General features: G+C 36.1%; 1 protein-coding gene across 3 annotated transcripts; it reads right to left on the reverse strand.

The window, feature by feature from the left end:
* Positions 1 to 518: 518 nt before the first annotated feature.
* LOC120337389 (mitogen-activated protein kinase kinase kinase 7-like) lies at positions 519 to 25403 on the reverse strand. Of its 3 annotated transcripts, none has more exons than XM_078116819.1 (15): positions 25136 to 25403; positions 24461 to 24588; positions 23737 to 23831; positions 22720 to 22858; positions 22484 to 22571; positions 21722 to 21814; positions 21319 to 21449; positions 20794 to 20955; positions 20153 to 20282; positions 18921 to 18963; positions 16383 to 16580; positions 14548 to 14677; positions 13653 to 13852; positions 3567 to 3715; positions 519 to 2884 (listed from the first exon to the last, which is right to left on the reverse strand). In XM_078116819.1, the coding sequence occupies exons 1-15, from the start codon at positions 25211 to 25213 to the stop codon at positions 2690 to 2692; spliced, it is 1959 nt and encodes a 652-aa protein (XP_077972945.1). In that variant the 5' UTR covers positions 25214 to 25403; the 3' UTR covers positions 519 to 2689. The 3 variants fall into 3 exon arrangements, with proteins under 3 accessions (XP_077972945.1, XP_077972946.1, XP_039261083.2); XM_078116820.1 differs by having other exon boundaries at positions 13695 to 13852; positions 25136 to 25402; XM_039405149.2 differs by lacking the exon at positions 16383 to 16580 and having other exon boundaries at positions 25136 to 25401.
* Between the last annotated feature and the right edge of the window lie 636 nt (positions 25404 to 26039).

Raw genomic sequence — 26039 nt, forward strand, 5'->3', positions numbered from 1 at the left:
CCACAAAATGCACTTTTTAGGGAAATTCTGCAGTACACTGTGCATCGTGTGCAATTTTTCATGTACTATTCGACCTATTCCAGTTTGAAGCAAATGAAGAACCTGTGGTATTGTTCCAGAGCTTTCCGTTATATTTTCTAACCACAGCGGAACCCAGGTAAAGAGTTGGTCTGAGTAGGCTTCTCATTTTGGTCCCATCTTGACTCGACATGAAGGCCTTGGAATAAGATTTTCATATTTATCCTTGTTTATATTACATCAAATTGACGTTAAAATGCTGCAGGAATAAGTCAAAACTCAACTTCTCATTACTGATGCTTCTTGCACAAAATTGTGCGGCAATATCACACTGTCTTTGATCGAAAATGTCAGATGTCCAAATTTTGGTCAAAAGAATATAAAGTTGATTACATCTAGATTTGAAATTTACTCAATCTTGCACATCACCAGAAATGACTCCAACTCCACAGCTCTGAATACTTCTCAGTTGCGTCTATTTTCATTTGAAGCAGTAGAAATTTACAAGTTTATTCATTTTATTACAGCAATTTAAAAAGCATTAGATTTGAGAAGATGAAAAATAATAAAATACAGAAATGAAAAGATTTTCTATACACAATGATATGTCGTCAGCACAAAATTAGCGTAGATTGGCCCAGGGCAGGCAAGACAATACTAAAAATTAAAACATCTGAGTAAAATTATAAACAATAGAACCTCGTTTCATACAGCCTCAATTAAAATTTCGCTACAATATACAATTATCTCGTTTCTCCTCATCTGTGAACAGAGTAAAACAGACATAGCAATACAGGAGTTGTTTAATTCAGTGGTTCTCAAACGATGAGGGGTGTCACAATTATTTGATTTGAAAATAAAGGAATTTGTTAGATTTGATCTTGTCCGCCTTATTTTGAATATTCACATCTGTTTATTTAGGATATTCCACGTACTTTCAACTTGTTTTTTAAATAAAACATAATTTCGCCTTACTATTTGTTATTCGTAGACTATTGTTAGCTAGTTATTTTTTTTGGGGGGGGGGGGGGAGGGGACTTGACAAATTCTAAAAGGGGAAGACGCGGCTTAAAAAGTTGGAGAACCACTGGTTTAATTTGTTATATGAGTACCACAACTCCTCGTTTGGTTACCAGTCCAGATTGGGTATGAGAATAATTCTACAAAGTTGCTTCTATCGAGCATAAAGAGCCAACATACCGTACATGTTACATTAAAACCGCAAAATCAAAAGCAATGAAAATTAGTTAAAGTTGAATGTTAAGTGCGTTAGCAAATAAAAAAACCCGCAAAAAATACTATTTTACAATTCAATCCAAGAGGGAGGAAAGTAGATGAGGCCGTTTAATCATGCAGTGAACCAGTACAGAATCAAGGGCAATATAACAAATAACATTACTTTAGAATGGGATTAACGGGTCATATTGTCCCTGTATTGAAAACAAAATAAGCACTGTGCACACATAATGCATATATAGGTCACTGATTTCCAATTCGCGACCTGTGGGCCAATTACGCCCCGTGTAACGGTTTAATATGGCCCGCCTCACTTAAATAAAATAGTTTGTTTTTACACTTTTGCGTTCTATGTACCACCAATCGTAACATCATTATCATAGTTCATATTACATGTATATTGGCAACAATTCAATTATACCGGTATCTCAATTATACGAACCAGTATCGTCCCCCTAAGGGCAATCCCATCTCCCCGTCTTTGAATATCCTTCCTATTCTAATTTTGGCCCCCCGTGAATCAACTTTGGGGACCACTGATTTAGGTGAAAGGACTAAGCATACAAGCACCCTCTGATATATAAAAAGATACTATGCTCTGGGAAAGTTTTTAGTTGGACATTGAAATCCTTGGACTAACAGAACTCAAAAGATTTCAAAAATGCTGTTCGTTTGTTGATTTATACAACTAAAAATTACAAAAAACATTTTCTCTTTAAAGTGGTCCCCGCATTAAAAATAATTCTATGCTGAAATATTTTGGGCACAATAAGTAGGAATGAGACTGAAGTTGATTGGTTACATTTTATATGAAATTATTTTTAAGAGGAATGCTCATATAAAACTGGCAAAGATAGTTTTAAAGCTGGTAGCTTTGTGGCAGTTTTTCTAAACTAGAGGTACTTGAATCAACCCTTACAGCAGGAATAGAATTGAGCTTTGCAACACTGTGGGTAGTGAGTCAGTGACCCTGTAGTTGGGTGCTGATTGGAGTCAAAACTTTTCAAAATAAAACAATAAGTCAAATCAACAGGGGGATTGAATAATTGGACTGATAATATATACGTCTCTTGCTGGTCTAATATTATTGTAACTCAATATCACAATATCAGTTAAACAATAGAAAGTGTAAAAGTTAAAAAAAGTTGGTAGAAAACATGAATATTTGATGCGATTCACAAATCCAAAAGTTTTAAACACTGACCAGCGCTATCATTTATGAAGCGTATTTCCTTTTTTTTTTTTTTTGATTGGGATCAAAAGCCTGTATGATTTTGTTATTAATTTGAATTTTGTTGATAATGACAAGCAATGACGGATTATACGGATATTATTAAAATTGGACAAATATTTGAAAATAATAATCTAAAATCTGAAAATGTGCGATTCCAGTTAAAGAATTTTTGTAACGAGGTCAAATGTTGGCATTTTAAAATCACATTTTCTGTTTCATTCGAGCTTTCTCAACTTCTTTTTTCATTTTTGTTGTGAGCTGAGACAATTCCTGGTTTTGTTTTAACAACTGTTGATATTCCTCCACTAATTTGCTTCCTTCGACTTTGTGTTTTTCTTCCTCTTCAAGCTCATTTGTCAGGAGTTCTTTCCGATTTTGAAGGAACATAATTTCAGTCTGAATAAGATAAAAATTTTCGTTCGGACCCAGAATGTAAAGTCAAAAATTGGCAATTTTTTTGACTTATTTCTCTTGCGTATGAAACTGAATTTCATCTCTTTTCCCCTGATAAATATTGAAATTTTCTACCGTGATGAACAAAGGTTTGCAAAGCTTATGTGAAACCGCCGCCTCATCACATATGTTGTGATATTTTGGAAGGTAACTCGAACTGGCTGTCACAACAATGGACTCTGCAACACTTTTTCAGAAAACGAAACAGTTTTAACACTAAATTGAGTGCCCTATATTATAATATTTCAGAATTATTTATTTTGTCATAGATTTTGTCCTAACAGGAAGAAAATCATGTTGCACAAAGCTACTCCAATTACAAGCACCATTAAATATTAAGAATTATGCCAGGATCATTTCCAGTTCCCCCCCAGTTCATCTTCATCAATGCATCCACCATAATTTGTTATTTGGCTCAATTTTACCCCCAACACACACACACACAGTCCTAATTAGTATTTTTGGTTATGGGGCCCATTAATCTTTTTTAATGCATTCACAATAATTTGGCTGAATTTTAAAAATTTTCGGCAATATTAAGCAAAAAATAAAAATAGAAGAATTAAGTGTGAATTAAGTGTAAGAAGTGAGGAGAGAATAACTTGAAAATGTTCTTATTCCCTACCTGGACCCGTAGATACTCTTCAGCCAGTCTACAATGCTGCTCATAAATCTCCATGGATTCCGAACTGGAGGTGGTTGGAGGCAACGGTTGTAGATGGAGTTCCAATGCAAGATATGACATCGGCAAGGAATTGCTTTTGTTTGGATCTTCTGTGAAAAAAAATAGTCATGTTAGTTGGGATATAACTTTGTATAATTATTCTAGAGCAGTAGATCCTGAATGGTGGGATGCCCCCACAAGGGGGGCGCGGACAATTTTCTCCAAGGGGTGTAAAGTTAATTGAAAATAAAAAGACTTGTTAGATTTGATCTTGCCTGCCTTATTTTGGATACTTAATTTTCTTTATTGTTTGGGCATTGTGATTCCATCCGCATATATACTTTTGTCTTACTATCTGTTACTGGTAGCTTATTGTTAGCTAGTAGCCCACAAGACTTGACAAATTCTAAAAAGGTGCGCTACTCAAAATGTTTGAGAACCACTCTCTCAGAGAGAGAAGAGCAGATAAAACATATTGAGATGTCTCATTAAACAACTTACTGTTCCAGGATAGGTAAAGGAACACGTTGAATAAGGAAACTAAGTAGAAAAGCTTCTAGCATATGGCTTTGTATTCACAGACCTTCCTTTATCATTTTTTGTACTGTTATCAGCTTGAGGGAAAAATGACCAGCTGGATTTTTTCAGACTGGTCGGTGACGCGAGCCTAGACTGGTTGGAGACGCGAGCCTAGACTGGTTGGAGACGCGAGCCAATTTCATAATTTAGCAATGTGAGATTCATGTTCAGAAACGATTATGACATTTTAATAAAAGTAACAAGAGGGGCATAACCATGGGGTGGGGGACGGTTGAGGGTTGGAAAACTTTTAAAATGTAAAAAAAAAACTTATTTCTGTTTCATACATTGCAATTTTTTGTAGCTTTAAACACTTTTTTGAAAACTCACGTTCGGGCCGGACCCACGAGATGTAACGTCTATCTTGGCAATTAGAAATTTCAGAACCCCTCCTTTTCAAAAATAGTAACTCACTCATCATTGGATATCAGTGGCTGTTTGTATAGTGATTTGTTCAGAGCAAAAGGTGCAAATAGGCACCATAGAAAAATAGATGGGCCGTCAATCCAACACAAAACCTCAAATTAAGTGCAAAAACAACAATCAACAGCCGGAAAGCATGCAAACAAAACATGGATGAAAACCAAACGAAAAACTAATTCTGAGAGATAGGATAGAGATTGCATATTTATCCCGAGGTGAGAACAGCAGATAACACGGCTTAATCATATGGCAAACCACGGCCTCTCCTCCGGTTAACAGGTTAAGTAAGGTATGGGGCAGGGTTGTCCAAAACGAATCGAATATTCGAATGTATTCGAATATCAAAGTATTCGAATACCTTTTCGGCTGATTTTCGAATAATTCCGAATAGTAGCCACTTTTCGCCGTAAACGTGGTGTTTCGTTTTACGGGAATCTTCAAATGACTTTTTACGTTGTCTCACGTATTGTAATGACGATGAAATAGAATCGGCACTTTGATTGTTTATATTCTGTGCGACCGACCGACCGTACGTCGCATAGTGTTGCGACATATTTGCAAGTTTGCTGGGTGGACATTGCCGACCAGTGTTCACTATTAGCGCACTTTTTTGCGAAAATTGCGAAGCACTTTCGCAACTTTTTTTAGAGACTGCGAAAGAGCACTTTTTTCCGATTTTGAAGAGAAATAGCACTTTTTTTCGATTTTGAATGGAATAAAAATTCAAAGTTGACAAATGTTTTTGTGTGCGTATTAAGTTGACAAATAAGTAACATACTAGTACTTTTGTAACTCAATTCTGCATATCATAACGATATTTACCGGAATTCTAACCTATGTGGTGAAGACATGGAAGATAAAGCTTTTGCATTAATGGCAAAATTCTTGTTTATAATATGATTATTATACAAGCACACCAATTCCGCTTCGACCGCGAAAACGCTCGGCGGCGTCTTTGAAACCAGATGTCCGAATGCAAGGCAGTGCGTTTCTCTAAACGAGAGTGGTCATGTGACTGTCAATGACATCGATGAATTGTGACCAAAGTACACGATTTTCTAGTACTGGTTTGACAGGTCTGTGTTCTCTTCTTAGTGAATTTACTGGAGCAATTCAGAAATTTCTGATACTCGACACGACATTGTTTAGTAATGGAATGTAAACTTGGGCCATTGTTTGTTAAATTAGAAGAAACTTTTAGCAACATCTCACAGATTTGCAAAATCGCCAAATTGACAAAATACATAGTCGTATTAACATTTAACAGCCATTTTATTGTAACCACGAATGTTAAAAGCAAATGGCATTTCGCGGAATTTTGCGATATTTAGTGTTAGCTAGTCTAGTCATTCACGATAAATCAAACTCAGACCAGGGTCAAAAATCAATCTAAACTATTTCCTCATTAATATGCCAGTAGGGGTGGGCAAAATCGAATATTTTTTCGAATTGAATATTTTTAACGAATAAGGAATATTTTTTATGCACAGCAGGAGTCTAGAACGTCGGTCGAAAAATTAGCAAGGAAGCCTTTTCTACTGGTTAATTTCGTTATAATAGCTAATTGTTTTTGTCACCGCAATCGTTTTGGCGACTATATCCTGGGTTTGGCAATCCAGGCTTACGCGTGCGTTCACATCGGCAACAGCTGTTAAGGGCATCAACGACAAATTTCAAAACCAAAATAAACATTTGCGTTGACTCGATATTACCTATCAACGTTTGTAAATTTACTGTCCCAATTTTAAGCGAATGGTATTATTATTATCGATGCCGGAATGCAAATATTTAATACGATAATTAACTTTTATAATTTTTTTATGGTGTCTGTATTAATTTACAGATAAATCTCGCAAATCTGAGATTGTGCCAATCCTGAATGTTGATTTAAAATTGTGATTAAATAATTCGGTAATAAAGGCATTTCTGCGTGGCCATAAGACGAGATGACTTTAATAAACAGCACTTCTTTAAGGATATTTTACATATGCGACTAATGCTAAAAACATTGGGCTCGAGTGCTTTGGTGCCTAATCAGGCGCTAATTGCAACTAATTCAACTCAAGTTTCAACGACTTTTTTCATCTTCACGATATTCGGTACTGATAATGATAAATAAAAAATGTGTAATTGTTGATTGCAATTCCGGAAAACGAACGAATTTAACCGCAACCGCGCATTGGAAAGCAAAACACAATTTATTAACATTACTTTACAATGAGTTACGGGTAAGAATTAACCAGACGGCTATCGCTAACATGTAGAAACAATAAATTTGAAACGATTTTGTATAAAGCGTGTCAACAACGTTTTTATAAATTTAGAAACGTCGATAAGTAAGACAAGTAAATAATGTATTTTATGGAACTTTCATGAGATATTGGTGAGAAATATTATTTTGACCATGTCGAAATGCCATTATTGCCGATTTATTCACGTGTTTAGTTACTATCAGTGTTTTAACCCAAAGCTGAGTTACGTAAATACTTAACACTGAGTACTCAAGAGATAACCAATTTGCGGAGTTTTTCAATTATTATTTAATACGAAAGTAACACAGACACGATCTAAAATTAAAAGCATAGAAATGTCAACTATCTGCTTCACAAATATCGCATCCCGGGGTCAGTAATAATATTATTGTTCGCTTAAACTCGGGACGGTAATTTACGAACTGATACAAATCCTACACAGAAGATAAAAATCAGAACAAAATCAATTTTCGTTGTGAATGCGCTCATTAATAGTTGTCTTTAAAATCTTCGCCCATGTGAATTCACAATTCTATCCGAAATATAAAAACCAAACTACGATGTCCGCCGTTACGTGAGAATTAATATTTGCTAGTGAATAAAAACATGCTTTAACATAGTTTAACAACACGATCGCGGCGACAAAAAATTTACTGCACTCTTCGATTATGACAAAATTATGAAATAATCATTGAATGGCAATAAAAATTTAACTTCATTAACAATAATTCTCAAGTAATAGTTTCACATTTTCATGATTTTGATCGTCGCTACATGCGAGCGTGTTTTTGTACATATAAACCATGATGACACTACTGACATCTGCGAGTTATAGATCTCTCCAAATTTAATTTTCGCGATTTTTAATGTTTCATTTCTAGATGCGGATGCCCGCTGACTACGGATAAATGGTCGATGTTTAAAAATAGGATTTCGGACCGTTGGGCAAAGAAAGGCGGGCTACACGTAACTGCGAAATTTCGCCGTGAACGACCTTACATTTTAGTTATAAACGCATTACGTCGTCGCGAATTGCAGTTTTGGTGTAATGTTTTAACTTCCCCCTAATCTCCCGTTGAAAAAATCCTGGCTGCGCCCCTGCCCGGTGATAATTCTAGCTAAAATGTTACAATTTTATTTACGGAATTTGCAAATTCACCATTTTGATAATCACGCCCTAATTATTGGTGCAAAAATACTCAAAATATCACGAATTTAATCATTTCCGATGTTACTAGGCGCAATTCATGACGGCGACAGTGTGCGTTGTTACATCGAAATTCACGATTGATTTTACGTTATACTCTTGTTCACGATTTCAACACTCCACCCGCCATGCATGGCTGAGTGGAAGGTTCACATTTTCGAAACATTACTTGGCCAAGGATGGGAGGGATCACTAACGAGCTAATTGAAAGCACATTAAAAGGATTATGACTTGTCATTTTTTTCTGGTTATAGCCTGTACATGTTATACCATGTGTGGGCTCTCGGAACGTCAATTTAACTTTTAATTTTCGACAATCAATTGTATGTGCGGCTCCTACATGAAACGGCTAATTCATGCTGCCAATATACGGAGTTTGAAATCTGGGATATTTATTTCGAATAGTCTATTTATTTTTACTCTTCTAAAATTAGGAAGCTTTGTTGGTACCTTTTTTGGCGCAAAGTATGAAATTGAAACGATACGAATATTTTGCCCAGTCCTATAGGCGAGGTTATGATATTAACGCAGAGAATATTTGTAAGCATATCACTGGATGGAAATATTTTGCACCAAGACTGTTTGCAGAAGTTGATTTATCGAATACACGGATAGTATTTATTTATCATCTCACTTGCGAACATCGGGGTTTGCGCGGAATTATACGATTATGTTGTTGTTCTTAAATAATAACTTTTTCGATGAATGTTTATTTTATTTTTGTGTATTAATTATGATATGTTGAGTTTTCGTTTATTTCAAATTCGAAATTGTCCGGAATACTCAAACAGGTGTAATAAGTGTACTATTGATAGTATAGTGTAATCGAGTAACCAACTTAGAAGTCTTTAGAGATGTCTAATGAACTTGATGTGTTACGGGTGTCGTAACCCCCGTTTTTTTTTATTAAATTTGATTGTTCTACCTTCCGCTTATAAAACAACATCGTTATACGGTCATCTAAAGTAACTCTCGCGACCAAATCTTTTTGTTCTGTATGGCATCACCTTAGCGCCATTTATTACCGACTGAATTTTAATTGTGATTTATGATAAGTTATTTTCTGTTAGTTGGCGCTGATAACGTGGCTAATTTCTTTATAAACATTTTTAATATGTTTAATTTTAAAATTTAAAATTTTTTTAAATATGTTCCTTACGTCTCTGCTATAATTGACAAGCGATAGCACAAGATTCAGCAGCAAATGATAAGCAAAGCTATTTTATAATCATGGGTTGCTTAATAAAGATTTGCTAATTATGGCAGGATATAAAGAACATGGCCTGAAATATATAATTAACAGAACGATGTTTATTTTTCAGTCGACGAAAACCCTTAAAAATAACGATTGCCGGAATCGCGAAAAAAATGAATACGGATTTTCGATTGTGATCAGATGACTGAGGGCACATGTTTTTTTCTCTGTTCAAAGCAGATATAAAACGAATACCATGTTGCCGAAAAGCGGTTACGTGTTATCTTTCTTTAGCCAATCAAAATAGTGGTAATGGTATATACAAGAGGTTCCTAAACTTTACAAACTCGGAACGCAATTAATATTAAAATTACAAGTAATGGTGCATGGAAAAACGAATTTGATTTTATTGAAATTGAAACGCACACACATAAGAGTTTTACATTTCATGCACAACTAACCGATGCTACATGTGAGATTTGTGCACATGAACGATTATATATCGCGATTATTTATGTGAGAATGCGTACTTCTCTTTCAACTTTAATTTCCAGGATTTCGGCGTTCACGTGGTCGACTAAAAAAGATTTATCAAATGGATTGGTATTTCGCGTCACACTCAAAATTATTTGGGAAAACTATCATGTCATTCGTTTATTTTTTACATTCATGTTTTTTTCAAGAATCACCCTGTTGTATTTCCTGTACCTTCGCAAAGGAAAACTCTTTGGTGTTATCATTACTATTAGTGTAATTGAAAGTTGCGTTGAGATGCGAATATTTCATACTAGGTCTGCAGCATTAGAGAGAGCGTTATTTATAAATGCTGGAAGTACATGGCATTTCTAAAAAAAAATTGCAAATATATGATGTTTTCTACCCGATTTGAACTAACTGGCACGCAAACCAATGCAAGTCGATATTTGAAAATGACACGTCTTAGCGTAATCCGTGAGACAGTGTAATATAAATTAGGCCAAGCTAGCTCATGAAAGGGATTTCAAAGTGATCTTGCATAATATTTCGGAAAAAAAATCTTCGATAGAAAGTAGGTCACTGTATCCATAAAAACAGCAGTACTTTCATGGTGATCTTGCGTTATTTCCCAAAGAAAAACTGGCCAGAGAAACATGACGTTAACCAATCTCTTAAAAGGGAAGAGGGCGGACTACTTTCAAGCATATTCTTTCGGACGAGGAAGCGTGTTATACTAAAGCGATATTGGTGATGGGTCATGGGGATGTCATTTTGCCCGGGTTTTGTACAAATGATCCCCCTCCCTAGCTATGGCCGGTAGTAACTAATATCTGCATGTATCAATCGGTGTCTGTTAGATGGAAGAAACAAGTTTGCAAGGCTGGTCTGTTCAGGCGGGAGTGCGCTTCGTTACTGACGCTGGTGGTTGATTGCACGAAACTTTTATTCCCGACAAGTGTGCTTATCAGGTGTCCTTTGACGAATTCGCTTGTTTTTAACAAGAGTTTAAACGAAACTCCGTTAACCGAAAGACTTCAATTCACAATATTAACGGAAGGAGCGCTTTTTCGAGTATCTATGCTGTTTGAAATGAGTTTAAATGAAAGCTAGGGCACCTAACTAGTTAAAATCAGAAAAAGCACTTTCGCACTTTTTTTTTCGACTGCGAAGCACTTTCGCACTCATAATTTCCTTAGAGTTAACACTGTTGCCGACATTCGTCTACGAGGCTTTTAATTTACAAATTCATTTCCATTACGTCGAAAAATTGACGTCGAAATTATTTTATTTCTATGTGGCCTGCTTATTATTTGCATGAGTCTTCTCAAGCATGATTTGTGTAACCTTATATTCGGGTCTTAGGGTCTGCCAATCATGATATTTTATCGCAGGCCGGTTATCGTTACCTCAAAGAGAAACCTGGTCACCGAGATAAAGTGATTTGCGACCCTTTCGTTTTGCGGATTCAGCAAAACACGACAGGGACAGGAAAACACAGCTGTGAAATAACCCGTGGACGTACAGTGTATTACTTATCACATTCCAAAATTATTTCAATGTTCGGGTTAATAGGTTGTCCAAAATGGTTACCGCTTTACAACTTAAATTTACCGCTCAATTGTTAAAAATGGTTAATTCTGTGAGTATGATTCTACCAAACTAACATGATCTGGTTCTAAACATATAAAATTATTAGCGCATATCAGCATAACTGAACAACAGGGAACAATTTTTCTACCCGTCTTATTGGAGGCCTATATGGAAAAACCCCTTTTGGAGTGCTAAAAATAGACATCGTCCTATTTGCCATGTGGACTTATTAGACGGGAAATACGGTATTCATAGCCGTCATTGTTACGATGTTCAATAAATTGTCACAAGTTGGAAAAACAAGTCGATTTATAAGAAAATAATTTCTGGCAAATAATTCTGATAACGATGGTTAAAAGTATCGATCCTTTACCAGGATGATTTTTTGTTGCGCAAAATAATGCAATCCATGACTGGTACCAGCTTTTAAAATGTCATGTCGAATTAATTTAATTCTGTTCAGCGTAACTCATGGTTGTATCGACAATCTGTGGACATAAAATGTGTGGTAAACTGACCGATTTTATTAAATATTGATTCCTATTTTTATATTGATAAAATAATGAAAGTATTGATACCAAATACCACGGGTATTTGTGGACATGAAATACGTGGTAAACTGCCCAATTATAATTCATTTCGGATTCGTATTTACAAAATAATAAAACTATTATAATTCTAAAATGCAACGGCGATCTGTGACCTTGAAATGTGTGGTAAACTGCCCGATTTGCCAACATTTGAGTTATGATAATAGAATTAAATTAACATGGTAAGGCATTTTAAATAGTGGTATCGGTCATGGATTCGAATATTTTGCGCAGCACAAAATCATCCTAGTAAAAAGTCCATACTTTTAAATACAAACCAATGGCAACCATTATCCAAATTAGTTCCCAAGAGCGGGATAAAGTATAAATTCTTTTTCTGACTTGTGACAATTTTTCGTGAGTACGAAAATAAGAATCAAAAACTAAATATATTCGGCACAATATCACCGCAATCTGTGGACATAAATTGTGTGGCAAACTCGCGATTAATATTAATTTTTGATTCCTGTTTTCGTATTTACAAAATACAACGGCGATCTGTGGACTTAGAATTTGTGGTAAACTACCCGATTATAAATAGTTTTTGATTCCTATTTTCATATTTATAAAATAATAAGAGTATTATTACTCAAACATACAACGGCGATCTTCGGACTTAGAATGTGTGGTAAAGTTCTTGAATATAACTAATTTTTGATTCGTATTTTTGTGCCCACGAAAAAAATTGTCACAAGACGGAAAAATAACTCATACTTTATCCCGCTTTTTGGCAAATAATTTGGATAATGGTTGGTATTTAAAAGTATGGGTGTTTTACTAGGATGATTTTGTGTTGCGCAAATATTCAAATCCATCATCGATACCACTATTGCTGTATTAATTTAATTCTGTTAACATGACTCATGGTATATAAAATATATACTGCAATAATCTGCAAATATGAAATGCCTGGTAATATAGCTAGGTTGTAACTTGTAGATAGCAGTTATTCCATTGCTTATTGTATGGAAATTCTTACATACATTTAGATAAGCTTCAATTAGTGGATTTTATTCTCGAAGTATTCGAAATTTCATATTCGAAAAAAATAATTTCGAATGTATTCGAAATAGTGAACTATTCGGTATGGGCCATCCCTGGTATGGGGTTAGCCTGGACTTGATGATGGAGGAAGCCGTAACCGACAAGCGGTTATGTGAACCACCCTACGACAGCGAGGAGTCCAGCAATCCTCTCACACGTAACCATCCTGCATGGGATTCGAACCTGCAAAACCACACAGGGTAATCAGAGGTGCGGTGGCCAGCATATTCGAATCACCACACCGCCGAGCCTAGAGGTTATGTGAGCTTGGAATGTGCATCATTTTCACCTATTTTGATCAATCGAGAAGCATTTGAAAAACAACAACAACACAACAAATGAGCAAAGCAATGAATGAACAAAACACAAAGCGGCTTTGCAACATGCAATGTAATGAACATAAATATTATGCTAAAATTTGTGGTGGGTGGGTACATATAGTATACTGCATATATATTTTACTTGAAATTTTATTTCTTTCACTAGTATAGCAATTCTTTATTGTATCATGGGTTTCTTATCTAACACTTATTTAAGGCAACTATATGAAAACAAGTCATAAAGATGCTTAATGTATCACTGTTTATAATTCAGAAATCAAATGCAATTCAAATTGCTCAACATCTACCAAAAATCCTCATCCACCACAAATATTAGCATAAAAACAAAACAACAGAACCATGCTCTTACTCGGAGACGTGCAATCGTTTGCATAATCATAATCGTCGTAACCTGGTTCTTCGTCGTGTATGAGGAGAGGAGAATTCCTGGCGATTGGGGAGGGAACAATCAACGGCTTCGCAGGTGGGGGTAAAGTCGTAACACTTGCTGTAGAATCTGGAGCGTGAATGGCCGGTGTAATCAGTGGAGAAGACGTTGAAGCCCGAGGTCTGAAAAAAGATTTACTTATGTATTATACAATGCTTCTTACAATGCTCATGTTCACTTGTGTGTTCTCATTTACATTTGGTCTAGATGATTATCATCCTAGGATAACTTATTTAATTCTAATCCCCACTCTTTAACTGACCAATGACAGCACAGCATGATGGTATTGCATTGTGGGTAAAATTACTGAAGCGTGATTCCTGGGTATAAATACTGCCATGCTGGTCTCCTGAGGTCATTCAGTACTTTGGTGAAAGCAGATACATATAAATGTGGAGCTGCTACTCACAACGCTCTTCTTACCCTGGTGGACGTGACCCCCTACCAAGGGCTTTTAGCACTAATGAGCCATAGCCCCCTGTTTGTCATTAGAGTAGTATTTTATAGGGTTATTTTGATTGGTAGATTATAAATCCCATTATGTTGAAACAATTCATCCTCAATAAATTGAAAACTGCCTGTGATGCAATTAAACTGAAAAAGGTGGGCAGTTTTCTTGTAAAGTAAAAACAGTATTATGCCTAGCATTGTGGCCCCACTTCAACTGCCCTGTGGCCCTCTTGGAAGACATGGGGCCCCAGTTGGGAACCGCTGTGCTAATAAATTGCCAGCTTTTGCTAAAATATTCATTGTGCAAAAGGCTTTAGAAAGCAGGGACTGTCAGTTCGAAGTCCCCACGTCTCAGCTTTGAACCTACCTTGCAGGACTGGCAGATCTTGATGTAACAGGAGACGGGGAAACTCTCTCAATCGGTGACTTCTCAATCTCTGCAATAAGGTCTGAAGATGAGCGACGCTTTGTTGAAAATTTATTTCCATAGCTCAGAGCTGAAATTGAAGAAGTTTGATGCATTAAACAACAGAAAACTTAGACACCTTATTGCCACCAAGTATATTCATGTTGAGAATAAAAATGCGATGTAACAGTCGACTTTTCGAATTTGTCACAGAAAAACAGTGGAGATATATAGATAGGAATGCGCAGAATCTAATCTGAAAACATCGGCAAACTGCATTGTTCTACAAACACTTGCGGTGCTTTATTTATCTCCAACATGAATATACCTGATGACAATCCTGCGCTAGAAAACTTAGTGTTGGATTCATTGCGAATAAAGATTGAAACGTAGCCCTATGTTAAGATTTAGTTCTATATTATTAAAAAAATCGTTTTAGTATTTACCACAATCTACTCCTGCAGCTAAGAGGTAAATTTAGGTTTTTAAAACAGAAAACTTGAAAACTCAAAAAAATTGGTGTAATCAAAGTTAAGGTGGAAAAGTTCTATTTTGTCTGAAAATACGGCTTTACTGTAAACTAAATACTATAAACAGTTCTCAAAATTGTCATCTCAAGCATTTGAATACCAGGAAGCTAAAATTACAAAACTTGAGAATTCGTTAAATTAAATCAAAATATAAGAATTACCAAAGAAAATTAGTAGTAAGCAATAATTGAAATTACAATAGTTTTAATTCATCAAAAAAAACTTCAGTTTTGCTATGAACTAGAACAGTGACTCTAAAACGGGGGTGTGTTCCAACAGAGGGCATAAACAATTTTTTGAAGGAACATGAAGCTAATTGGAAAATAAAGGTATTTGTTACATTTGATTTTTGATTATTACATTTCTTTAATTTGGATATTTAAGTTCCATCCACATATTTTTAATGTGTTTTTTAAACACACTTTCAGAACACACTCTTGTCCTAGTATCTGTTATTTGTAGCTTATTGTTAGCTGGTTATTTTTGAGGTGGTGCGCGAGACTCGACAAATTCTAAAAGAGGGCATGGCTTAAAAAGTTTAAGAACCACTGAACTAGAATTCACTCCTGTAGCTCAAAGCCGGAGTATGAAATTTACAAAATCATGGAAATACCCAAAGAAATTAGTGCTATTTCAAAGAGATTCAATTTATCTAAAAACACTATTTTAGTTTTAACTAGAAACGGTTTCAAAATTGTCATTTTAAACATGTAATACGATCTCTACACTACTGCTAACATTAGTATAATTAGGATAATTGTATTTTTACAAATATATATACGTTCTTAAACTGTGATAATGATGTAACAATTGGCAGTATCTAGAACGCAAATAGGAAAAAATTAAAGGTTTTAAACTACTTCACTCGGCCATATTGAATTGTTATGCGTGCCGTAACTGGCCTGCGGGACATAGTTTGGTAGCCACTGCTTTACATGAACGCAGTTGTGGCAAATTGTACCTCGCGCAAACAATTACCTGCTGCCTCATACGTTCGCCATAGGCCAAGTCTGATGATCCCTGGACTAGACTATCGTCAATTATGAATTATTCGAATCAACAAGCATGCTCTTGTGAGATACCACATGTTATTTTAATCGGCTACTTTGATATTAAAACTCTACCTACAATCATGGAATGACCAAACCCAATTCCAAATACATTCTCAAGAACATTTTACATTGAATATAACCAATTTTGAATGTATTCGAAGTGTTTTGTCAACCCCTGTCTACGATTCTCTACGTCCACGAAAACCATTGATACCTTCAGGATTGGGAACTGTCAGTTCATTCCCATACGAAGCCACTCTCCTATGCCCCCTTCTGTATGGTACAGCACCTGGTATGGGCAGCTGTGTTACCACTAGAGGGCTCATAGGTCTTTCACTGGGGAGGAGAGCATTAGAAGACTTTGTACGGCGACGCCCAACTATATGGGGGTGTGGCACTTGAAGACGATTGGCTGAGAAGTCAAACAAAATAAATAACGACTCTGGGTCATTTTTCAAAAAAAAAAATTGTAATATGGCACCGAATACTTTGTCAACTTGAAGGATAAAGATTAAAATAATCATCAAATAAGTGAGAGATGTGGGTTTTCATTGCTGAAAAAAGTGGGGGAGGGGGTGGATCTTAAAAATAAACGAAAAAAACTCAGAAAGAGTGAGAAGCTTTACTCCCAACCGCTGCCTCTATCAAATGATATTGAAAGCATCATTCTCACATATGGTGTTCGAGGTTCCATTACAATTGAACCCACGTACATTTGAACCCATGACAATTGCACCTGTATGCTATTGCACCTGTGGATTTTTTTTTGTTTCACGGATAGTTGAACCCATACTAACCCTAACCCATGGGTTTCAGCACCCACATATTGATTGAACCCGCGGATATAGACATGGGTTCAAATGTACGGTCACCGGTGTTCGACCCCCTCTTAACCTCCACAGTTACTATTACACTGTCAAAAGCTGAAGGCTAAAAGTCAAATGAATTACAAGGAACAAGGAAACATTATAACGTGGGTGCCTCCAAGTCCATTGGAAATTCTAAGACTCAGCAGTGGACGAGTTTTTGAGTTTCCTCATAATTACAGTCTTTGTCCGAAATTTTCTAGAATCTACAGGCATTGCTCAGAGTTTGCGCATTCACAAAAAGCTCAATTAGATATAATTATCGCATCTGATTTTCAAGCAGACAATTATTATTGCATGGTAACTTCATGCAGAATACCTCCATAAGTCTCGGTTGGAACTGTCAGTAGGTTGCCATATGAGAAGGATCTATGGTGAGCTTCATGAATAACAAAAAAATATTTTTCACTGTCATGCAAGCGTGCATAAGATGGAGCATATTTTGTCCAGTTGATAGCAGGGCTGGAGACTTGGTTAGAAATCAAAATGGCTCTGCCTCAGCTCTGTGGCCACAGTATAACAAACCTGAGTCTCAGGCTCCAAGGCTTCATTTTTTACCTCAAAGCTGGGCCCCAGTTCAGACTCTATAGCAGGGGTGGGTAAAGTTTTCGGACTAGGGGCCAAAAATGTTGCCCACTTAGACCTGCAGGCCATGTAAATGTGACATAAAAAGTTACATTTTATGAACAATATTCACAGTGATACAAAAGCAAAAGTGGAAAACAATGAGCCTCGTGCCAAACCTAAATTTAATTGCAATCTCAACAAATTCCTTGAGTTAATTTTTAGCTAAAACATCAATATTCGGTTTCAGTTTGGTTGTGGCAGCCAGATTGAAGTACCCAACGAGCCTGATTTGACCCGCGGGCCGTAGTTTTCCTATGTCAGCTCTGTAGCCATAGGTAGTGGGTGGGACTCAAATGGGGGGGTTTCAAATTTTAGATTAAACCTTTACCTTTTAAATATATAGTTTACGTTGCAACTTCAAATTGTTATTAGTAATTACATTATAAGCTGAGAATGGTAGATATTTGTTACAAAATTATAAATATGAAAAATAATTCGATGGTTATGAGAATAAGTAATTAACCAGTTGGTTTGTTTCAGACTTAGATGGAGAGAGCCATGACCGATTTGTAGTTACGCAAATCACTTCACAGCAAATCTTCACCCATATTCAGGCCTCATACTCCATATTTATACTAAGAGGCCATTAGGATGTCCGAACCAGTTAATCCAGGATTTGGTGCCAAAAGAGACTGTACTCCCGTAGTATCTGAACCAAGATGGTGGACACTGGAACGTAGTATGTGTACCATGTTAGGCCATGATTTCAGAAACAAATACAACAGGAGTCACTTGGCTAGTCCCCAAACTCATAATAGAACTAAAATAAGGAAAATTGAAATAAAATTATGGCCTAACTCCGACCTGGTACACATACTACATTTCAGTGTCTTGGTTCACATACTACAAGAGCGCCAAAGAGACAGAAGAGAATGCAAACCATTAGGGTCAAAAACTGTATCAATTGTGTACAATATAAGTTAGCTTGTTGTTTTTAATCCCCTCGCCCACCACCTCACCCATGATGTAATAAACTAAGGAGGCAATTCTGAACCAAATAAATTTAAGTCCTTCCAAAATAAACTCCTTATGTCTCAGTGTCAGGGGTGTGTAAAAAGCAAAGTTGAGAGATTGTTCCATGGGAAACACTGTGAATAAAATCAAACCTTTGGTTTAAAAACAAAGCCCACCACTTCACCCCGAGTTTAATTAATAATGATCCCAGTCCTTAGTAACCAGTGAGATACAGTGGTTGCCCCTTCATTCAGGGTAAAGTTTGATGTATATCTATTGAGAAAAACATATAAAACAGATCTTACGTGTGGGGTCTGGTAGAGGGGATCCTGATGATGCCAATTGCTCCTGGAAATATTTTTCAATTTAAAATTATTAATAATCGAGCAGAGATAACCATAATCTTAATACCAATGCATTCTTGATAATACAATGTAAACTCTACCTATGAAAGACTCTGGATACGAAAAATCCAACTTACAAAAATTATTTTCGTAAAAATATTGCTTCGACTAATCTAAGTTTTTTCTACGGAAGGCCGAAAAAGGGAAAAGTTAGAAAACGTGTGTAGTGAATAGTGATATTCGTTTGTTCTAGGTTATTTTAATACAGGGATGTTCAAATCGAATTTAATATTCGCGACCTCAGAATATTGTTTTTCGTGTTTAAAAGAATACCGAATATGATGCACATATCCTAACACCGTCGTCCACGTTTTGATTTGAAAACCTTTTATAATTATTTTATTTTTTATCGCAATCGAAGGCAGCCTGAACATATTCTGAAAGGGGTCATGTCCAAGAAAGGAGCACATAGAAGTCAATGTATATTTGATAGCTTGAATTTAGAAAAGCAGGAAAGTTAAGATAAAGAGTTCCCTGTATTCTTAGGGTTTCAGAACTAAGCTTTGTGAGACTGCTCAATATTATTATTATTATTATCCAAATAATCAAAGAATTAAAATGAAAAAAAATACAAACAATTCAATTCATTTTGGCGTACTACTTCAGGGTGTTAAAAAAAGTTACGCAAAATTAAGGAACAATTTTTCGTCATGGCAACGTTAAAAAACTAACTGTTGAAAAGTGTCAGACATGAAATGTTTAAATGGCATTTCACTGTAATTCAATACTGTTAAAAGGTTACAGGTTAAATGTTTTAAGAAGCATTTCATCTTAACTTCTGTTAATTTTGCGTTACTTTTTTAACACCCTGTTTTTAAATGTATCTTCATATCGCAGAAGTAGAACTAAATTTGCTTATGTCACATTTTAAAGTTTCGAGGAAATCTTTTGTAATTTTCAGAACTGTAAAGTCAAACACGAAAATGGACACAAAGCGCTGCCTAAAATAAAAACTAAAACAGGTATAGCTTTGAAACTTGGACCAAAAGATGGTCGGTCCTTGGTCCATCATGACAGAAGATCAAAAAAGCCAATTTCTGAAAATGTGACATAAGCTCCTTAGGTTTTGCTGTGGCAATACGATTAAGTTATATCAGCTTTTTATATCCAAAATAAAAATTCATTCATCTCACCTGTCTTTGTATATTAGGCACAGATTGTGATGTCACCATTGGTGGTCTATCATGATTGGTCATATTAGGATTTGTAATGTGTGTCTTCCTCAGGGTGTCGCTGATTGTACTGTATGTTGTTCCATACCCTCTGAATAATAAGGACATAAATTAAATAAAGCAGAGCAAAATTACCTGCCTAACAGGATACTTGAACAAGATGTAGTCGACAAAATTGCAGGATTCCACATAATAAATGTTGTATCGAACCTTTATTGGACTGCTTAGTGTTAGTAAAATAGGATTTACATAATTATCCTTGGAAAGAGGGAAGATAAGACAGCGTAATCATATGGCGAACCACGGCCTCTTGTCCGGTTACCAATGTCGGGTATGGGAATAGGTATTCAGTTATTTTTCTATATCTTATCAAACATCCTTGTGACACAGGTCCATATCTAGCAGTACAAGAAACATGGAATGTAGAATAGACGGTTTGTCACATGGCGCTGAGCACATTTAAATAAAAATGCTAATATTTGTGGGCTAGTCGGCATAGCGCAGTGGCACCCAACAAATTTCACCCAAGCTATTCACCATCTTTTTTTGTCCCCTGAGATAAATATGAGATCAAATTATATATAGAAATATTCAGTGTTCACCTGTCACTGCCGGTTTCATAATAATCAGACTCTTCATCACTGTCAGAGTATTGTGGAAATACAAGGGGAACATCAGAACCACGGAAATACGGCATCAATTCTGTCATTGCATATACAACATCATTCATACTTGGACGGGAACTCGGATTTTTTGACCAACATCTGGAACAAGAAATAATATTAGGTTTTCATTGAATTTAAAAAAGACTCAACTAAAGCTGAATAGTATGGAAAACATCTTGTAGCCAGATATTTTGATTTCTGTACCTAAAAATCCTGAAAAATGGATTCTACATAAAATGTTTTCTATGGTTTACTAGAGCAGGGCTGTGGTGTCAAAGATAATTTACCATCAACCAAGACTTGAGAAAAAATATCTTCTCTTGAACTTGACTCGGAGAAAATCAAACTTTGGTGACAAACACATTGAAATATCCAAACCTTTATTGATAGACTGTTGTCAGGACCACATAGTAAACTTAATGCTTGAAGTTTTGTGAAAATTTATAGCAAACTCGCACCCACCTTGTCATTAGTTCCTCAATAGGTTTTGGGCATCCCTGTATTAATGGCGGCCTCGTACCGGTATGAACTGCCCACATGATGCGAAATGCTGGACCTCCCAACTCATCAAATGGTTTTCTTCGAGTTAAGACCTGTCAACAATGTTGTATATTAGAAAAAACTTAAAGAGAAAGAATATATCATAACCATGGGCACAATATCCGAGTAGTTAGAGCACCCGATTTTACACGTTGGCACAGCAGAACTAGTCAGATCTTGGTCCTTATAAAACTAATAAATTCTCATTCCCAGTTGCTGAATGTACATTGCATTGTTTGAATTGAAGCTTAGAAAACGACTTTTAAACTCTCCCTATACTTATTCAAACTGTGGCACAAAAAAAAGAGCAAAATCCAAATTCTACCTCCCAGAGTATGATTCCCCAGCTGAAGACATCACATCTCTCACTGTATTGACATCCTTCAAATACTTCAGGAGCCATCCATGCCGCTGAACCCTGTGCAAAAGAATGGTTTGATACTTTTAATTTTTTTATGAATGAAATTAAGGGCACTCACTCAGAAATTAAAAAGACGCATTTCTGAGCAAAGTTATGAGCACACACTCAGAAGTATTGAGAATCATCTATGAGCAAAGTTATGGGCACTCACTCACTCAGAAGCAAAGAAGACTCATCTCTGAGCAAAGTTATGAGCACTCACTCAGAAGTAAATGAGAATCATCTATGAGCAAAGTTACGTGCACTCACTCACTCAGAAGCAAAGAAGACTCATCTCTGAGCAAAGTTATAGGCACTCACTCACTCAGAAGCAAAGAAGACTCATCTCTGAGCAAAGTTATGGGCACTTACTCAGAAGTAAATGAGAATCCTCTCTGAGCAAAGTTACGTGCACTAAGTTATGTGTCAGAAGTAAATGAGAATCATCTCTAGACAAAGATACACTCGCTCACTCCAAAGTAAAAGTGACTCAGCTCTGAGCAAGTTTTAAGATTTTATGGTAAATTGTTATTGGTTTGGCTGCGATGTGAAACTGGAAAGCTGACAACATCGCTTGCTTATTACCAGTTGCGCACAGATTACTATGACTAGGCTTCCTCTCATATTTCCCTCACAATGGGGATAAACACAAAACCCATCTCATAATGAAAATACATGAATCCCTACCTTGTTATTAGTCATCTGTGTGTGAATGTCACAGGCAGTGCCAAAGTCACAGATCTTCAGAACGAGTCCTTGGTTCGTCAGAAGTAAACTGAACAGTAAAATAATAGGATTCAAAGCTGTTTGAAAGGATTTTCTCAAGTTGGAGTATGCGGCCTAAATCAGTGATTCTCGAACATTACAGCACCTCATTCATCGTCATCACTCGGAGAAATAATTAGAAAAAAAAAATATCTTACTTTGGGGGTTTCAGGTCTCTATGTATCAGAGCTTTTGGTTTCATATTATGAAGATAAGCGACACCTTTTGCACATTGTAAACACCAACTCATCCCATGGCCCCCGGTGTAGTGGGGGAGAGGCCCTGCCCCATGCAGCACTGAAAAGTATAGAATTATGCTAGTTTATATAGAGGTGCCAAACATACTTTTTGCAATGAAAAATTTTATTTTTTTTATTCTACAGTAACAGGTATTTGATTGATCTATGGGCATGTAAAAAAGATCAATTGTGTCTGTGGAAGCCCATAGATTCAAACCAACAGTTAAACGAGAATATCGGTCAGAGACCGAAGACTTATCGATCGAAAGTTAGGGGATCCCCCAAAACAGCGCTCCTACTCCATAGTGACACCTTGTGTCCCATCACTAATTAATTAATAACTCGCTAATTATACAACATAATTCATCCAAAATCAATAGGCTTCTGGTACAACATATGATGAATGCACATGCAAAATCTGGAGCAGATTCAATCTCGCTTTCGTGAGATATCGCGTGTATCTTACAGACAGACAGAAAAACAGACAGACAAATACCTATCAACATACTTACCGATTAAAATCGATAGGTAACAAGCTAAAATGCTAATATAAACATTATATTATTACTTTTCAACTTTCAACGACTATAGTTTTTATGATTATGAATTTCTGATGAAAATAACGTTATATTGGCCTTGATTCTTACATCACATAAACGTTAGCCAAGCTGTTGTGAAAAACTTATTTCAATTCATAGGTTTTCATATTAAATCTTGTGCCTCGGGCCCGGTAACCAAGTCTATTGTCAATAATTGGCCCACTCAGAAAAATAGTTGTACAACCCTGGCTTGTCTATCTGGCATATTTCAATTATTACCATGGCAAACTTTTAAATGAAAAATTTAATTTTTTTTTCAAGTCTATAAAATATAAATCCCATCGAATACAGTTAATTCCAAATACTTGAATTTCCAATTTATATCTACTTTACTTACAGTCATACAGAGATCCACACTCTGCCAGTTCCATAACAAGAGACACAGGGTTACTGCAGGCACCATACAGACGAATGATATTAGGATGTGAAACTCTGGAAATAATAGTTCGATTAGGGCTGGGAATAGTCAGAATCGCAATGAAACAAACCTACTCATATCCTCACATATAAGCAGAGTTTGATACGAAAAGAAAGTTGCCAAACAAACTAAGGGGTCACCTTAAAGCCGCATAACTTTGATCGCACTAAAAACCTGGCTTGTACGCGCATAACTCTATTCGCGCTAAGCGTACGGAATGTTACGATTGGTAGGGCCGGTATATATGAGAATTTTTATAAATTCACCATTTTGAGATCGTTTTTAATGGGTCGGCTTGTATGTGAGGATATTAATGTGCATTGTGTTTATTTTGTTTCATACTGTTTTTTTCATATCTACAGCACTAAACTTGGTAATTGGTTAATAAAATCACAGGACCTATTAATCATATTAGTTATGACTTTTCGGGCACTTCAGATTTTTGATATAAACATGGCATCATTAAAGATTTATATTTCATGAGTCTGAGTCAGGGGTTTCAAAATCTTTTTTGAAATTTTGAAGATCAATTTGCGATCAAAACGAGTTGTGCAATAAAGCTAATTTACACAATAACATATAAATATAATATAAGAAACAATGTAAGTTATATAAAGTGCTGGAATAACATGCCAAATCAAACCTTGAGAGCTGCCTCAATTCTGTAATGAAGGCTCGACGTTCGTTCTCAGATTCAATCTTCTTCACAGCGACAGGATGTTGGCGATAAACAGCTTCATAAACTACGCCGAAAGCTCCTTTGCCAATCGTCTGAAAAGTAAAGATGAAACGGAATATGAAGATGCGGATGGACACCATAATGTACAGTTCTCTGATTAAAAGAATAGCCCGCACATGAAAGACATCAATTACAACAGTGAGTGCAAACTCTTCCCTTACGAGACAGGCTGGGCCTCCATATCGAATCAAAACACAATAAACTAAACTAAAAGAAAGTGCAATTTAAAAACATCACCATTGGATTCCTTGAAAATATAATAATCTAATCTAATAATCTATCTGAGGAAAAAATCTTTTACCGAAGCATTCGAAAGTTTTTAGCAAGTAAAAGCAATTTTGGTCACAAATTATTACCAAGACAAGCTCAACACAATCTGACACATGTGTTGTCGTGCCAGACATCTTCGTTTCAGGGACCAATAGAGTTTTGTTTTATTGAAGCAAAGTTCGGGACATCTTGGAATCAGGGAACTGTGCCCCACTGTGAATAATACTTTTATTTTCACATTAAAAATGATTTAGAATTTCTCAATCACAGAAATAAAGTTTTACCAACTTAGCAAACCGGGATACTCACATTCCCCAATTTCATTTCTTCATATTTTATTTCCTCAATAAATCCAGGCGGAGATTCCGCATATACGACATGAGCCATCGCTGCTCAGCTGTTCGACCTCGCTGCAACCAGTGCCACATACAAGAGAAAACCTGGACGACCCGCCACCTAAGCTGGTTCGAATGTTTATTTCTCTTTTTTACTAAGTACTTTTTACCTACGCTCCCATGTACGGTGACTGAACATCAGCAAAGAAATAGGATAAAACTCAACACAACCACACAATTTCTCCAACATATTCAAGACAAATATTTTACTTAAGATGTGAAAGGAGTCGCATTTGGTGATCAACGATTATCTTCTGATCCCAAGCGTATGAAATGGAAAATGTAGCGATAACATGAAAATTGAGAATGAATCAAGCTGATAGGATAAAATTTACATATTAAACCCTGGGAAGAGAAATGCCGATAAGACGGCTTAACCATATTGCAAACCACGGCCTCTCGTCCGGTTACTCCAACCAACCTGGCACACATACTTATTTTTTATTTCCGATGTTGCCTACTACATCAGTTCTAAATTAACTTCTTCAAAAACATTGCACGAAATTTTTCATGTTTCAGATTTTGATATGATTATGAGGATAGGATAGAATTCACATATTTATCCCTGGGGAGAGGAGAGTCGATAAGACGGCTTATCCATATGGCGAACCACGGCCTCTCCATTCGGTCCAGTTACCATTCCAAGTCGGGTATTAGATTAGTTAGTTATTGTTAATGGTTATTAGGACTTGGTGGTGGAGGAACGACCAGCGGTTACGTGAACTTTTTCATGTTTCAGATTTTGATATGATTATGAGGATAGGATAGAATTCACATATTTATCCCTGGGGAGAGGAGAGTCGATAAGACGGCTTATC

The sequence above is a fragment of the Styela clava genome, chromosome 10 (genome assembly GCF_964204865.1).
Source record: "Styela clava chromosome 10, kaStyClav1.hap1.2, whole genome shotgun sequence".
Taxonomy (NCBI): Eukaryota; Metazoa; Chordata; class Ascidiacea; order Stolidobranchia; family Styelidae; genus Styela; species Styela clava.

What these genes read in the sequence shown, in the direction of transcription:
- LOC120337389 (XM_078116819.1), bottom strand. Translation starts at nt 25,213, where the DNA reads ATGGCTCATGTCGTATATGCGGAATCTCCGCCTGGATTTATTGAGGAA. An exon ending in AGAGACCTGAAACCCCCAAA is followed by an intron (nt 22,572 to 22,719) that starts GTAAGATATTTT and finishes TTTACTGTTCAG; the next exon opens with TTTACTTCTGACGAACCAAG. An exon ending in AAGAGTATCTACGGGTCCAG is followed by an intron (nt 2,885 to 3,566) that starts GTAGGGAATAAG and finishes TATCTTATTCAG; the next exon opens with ACTGAAATTATGTTCCTTCA.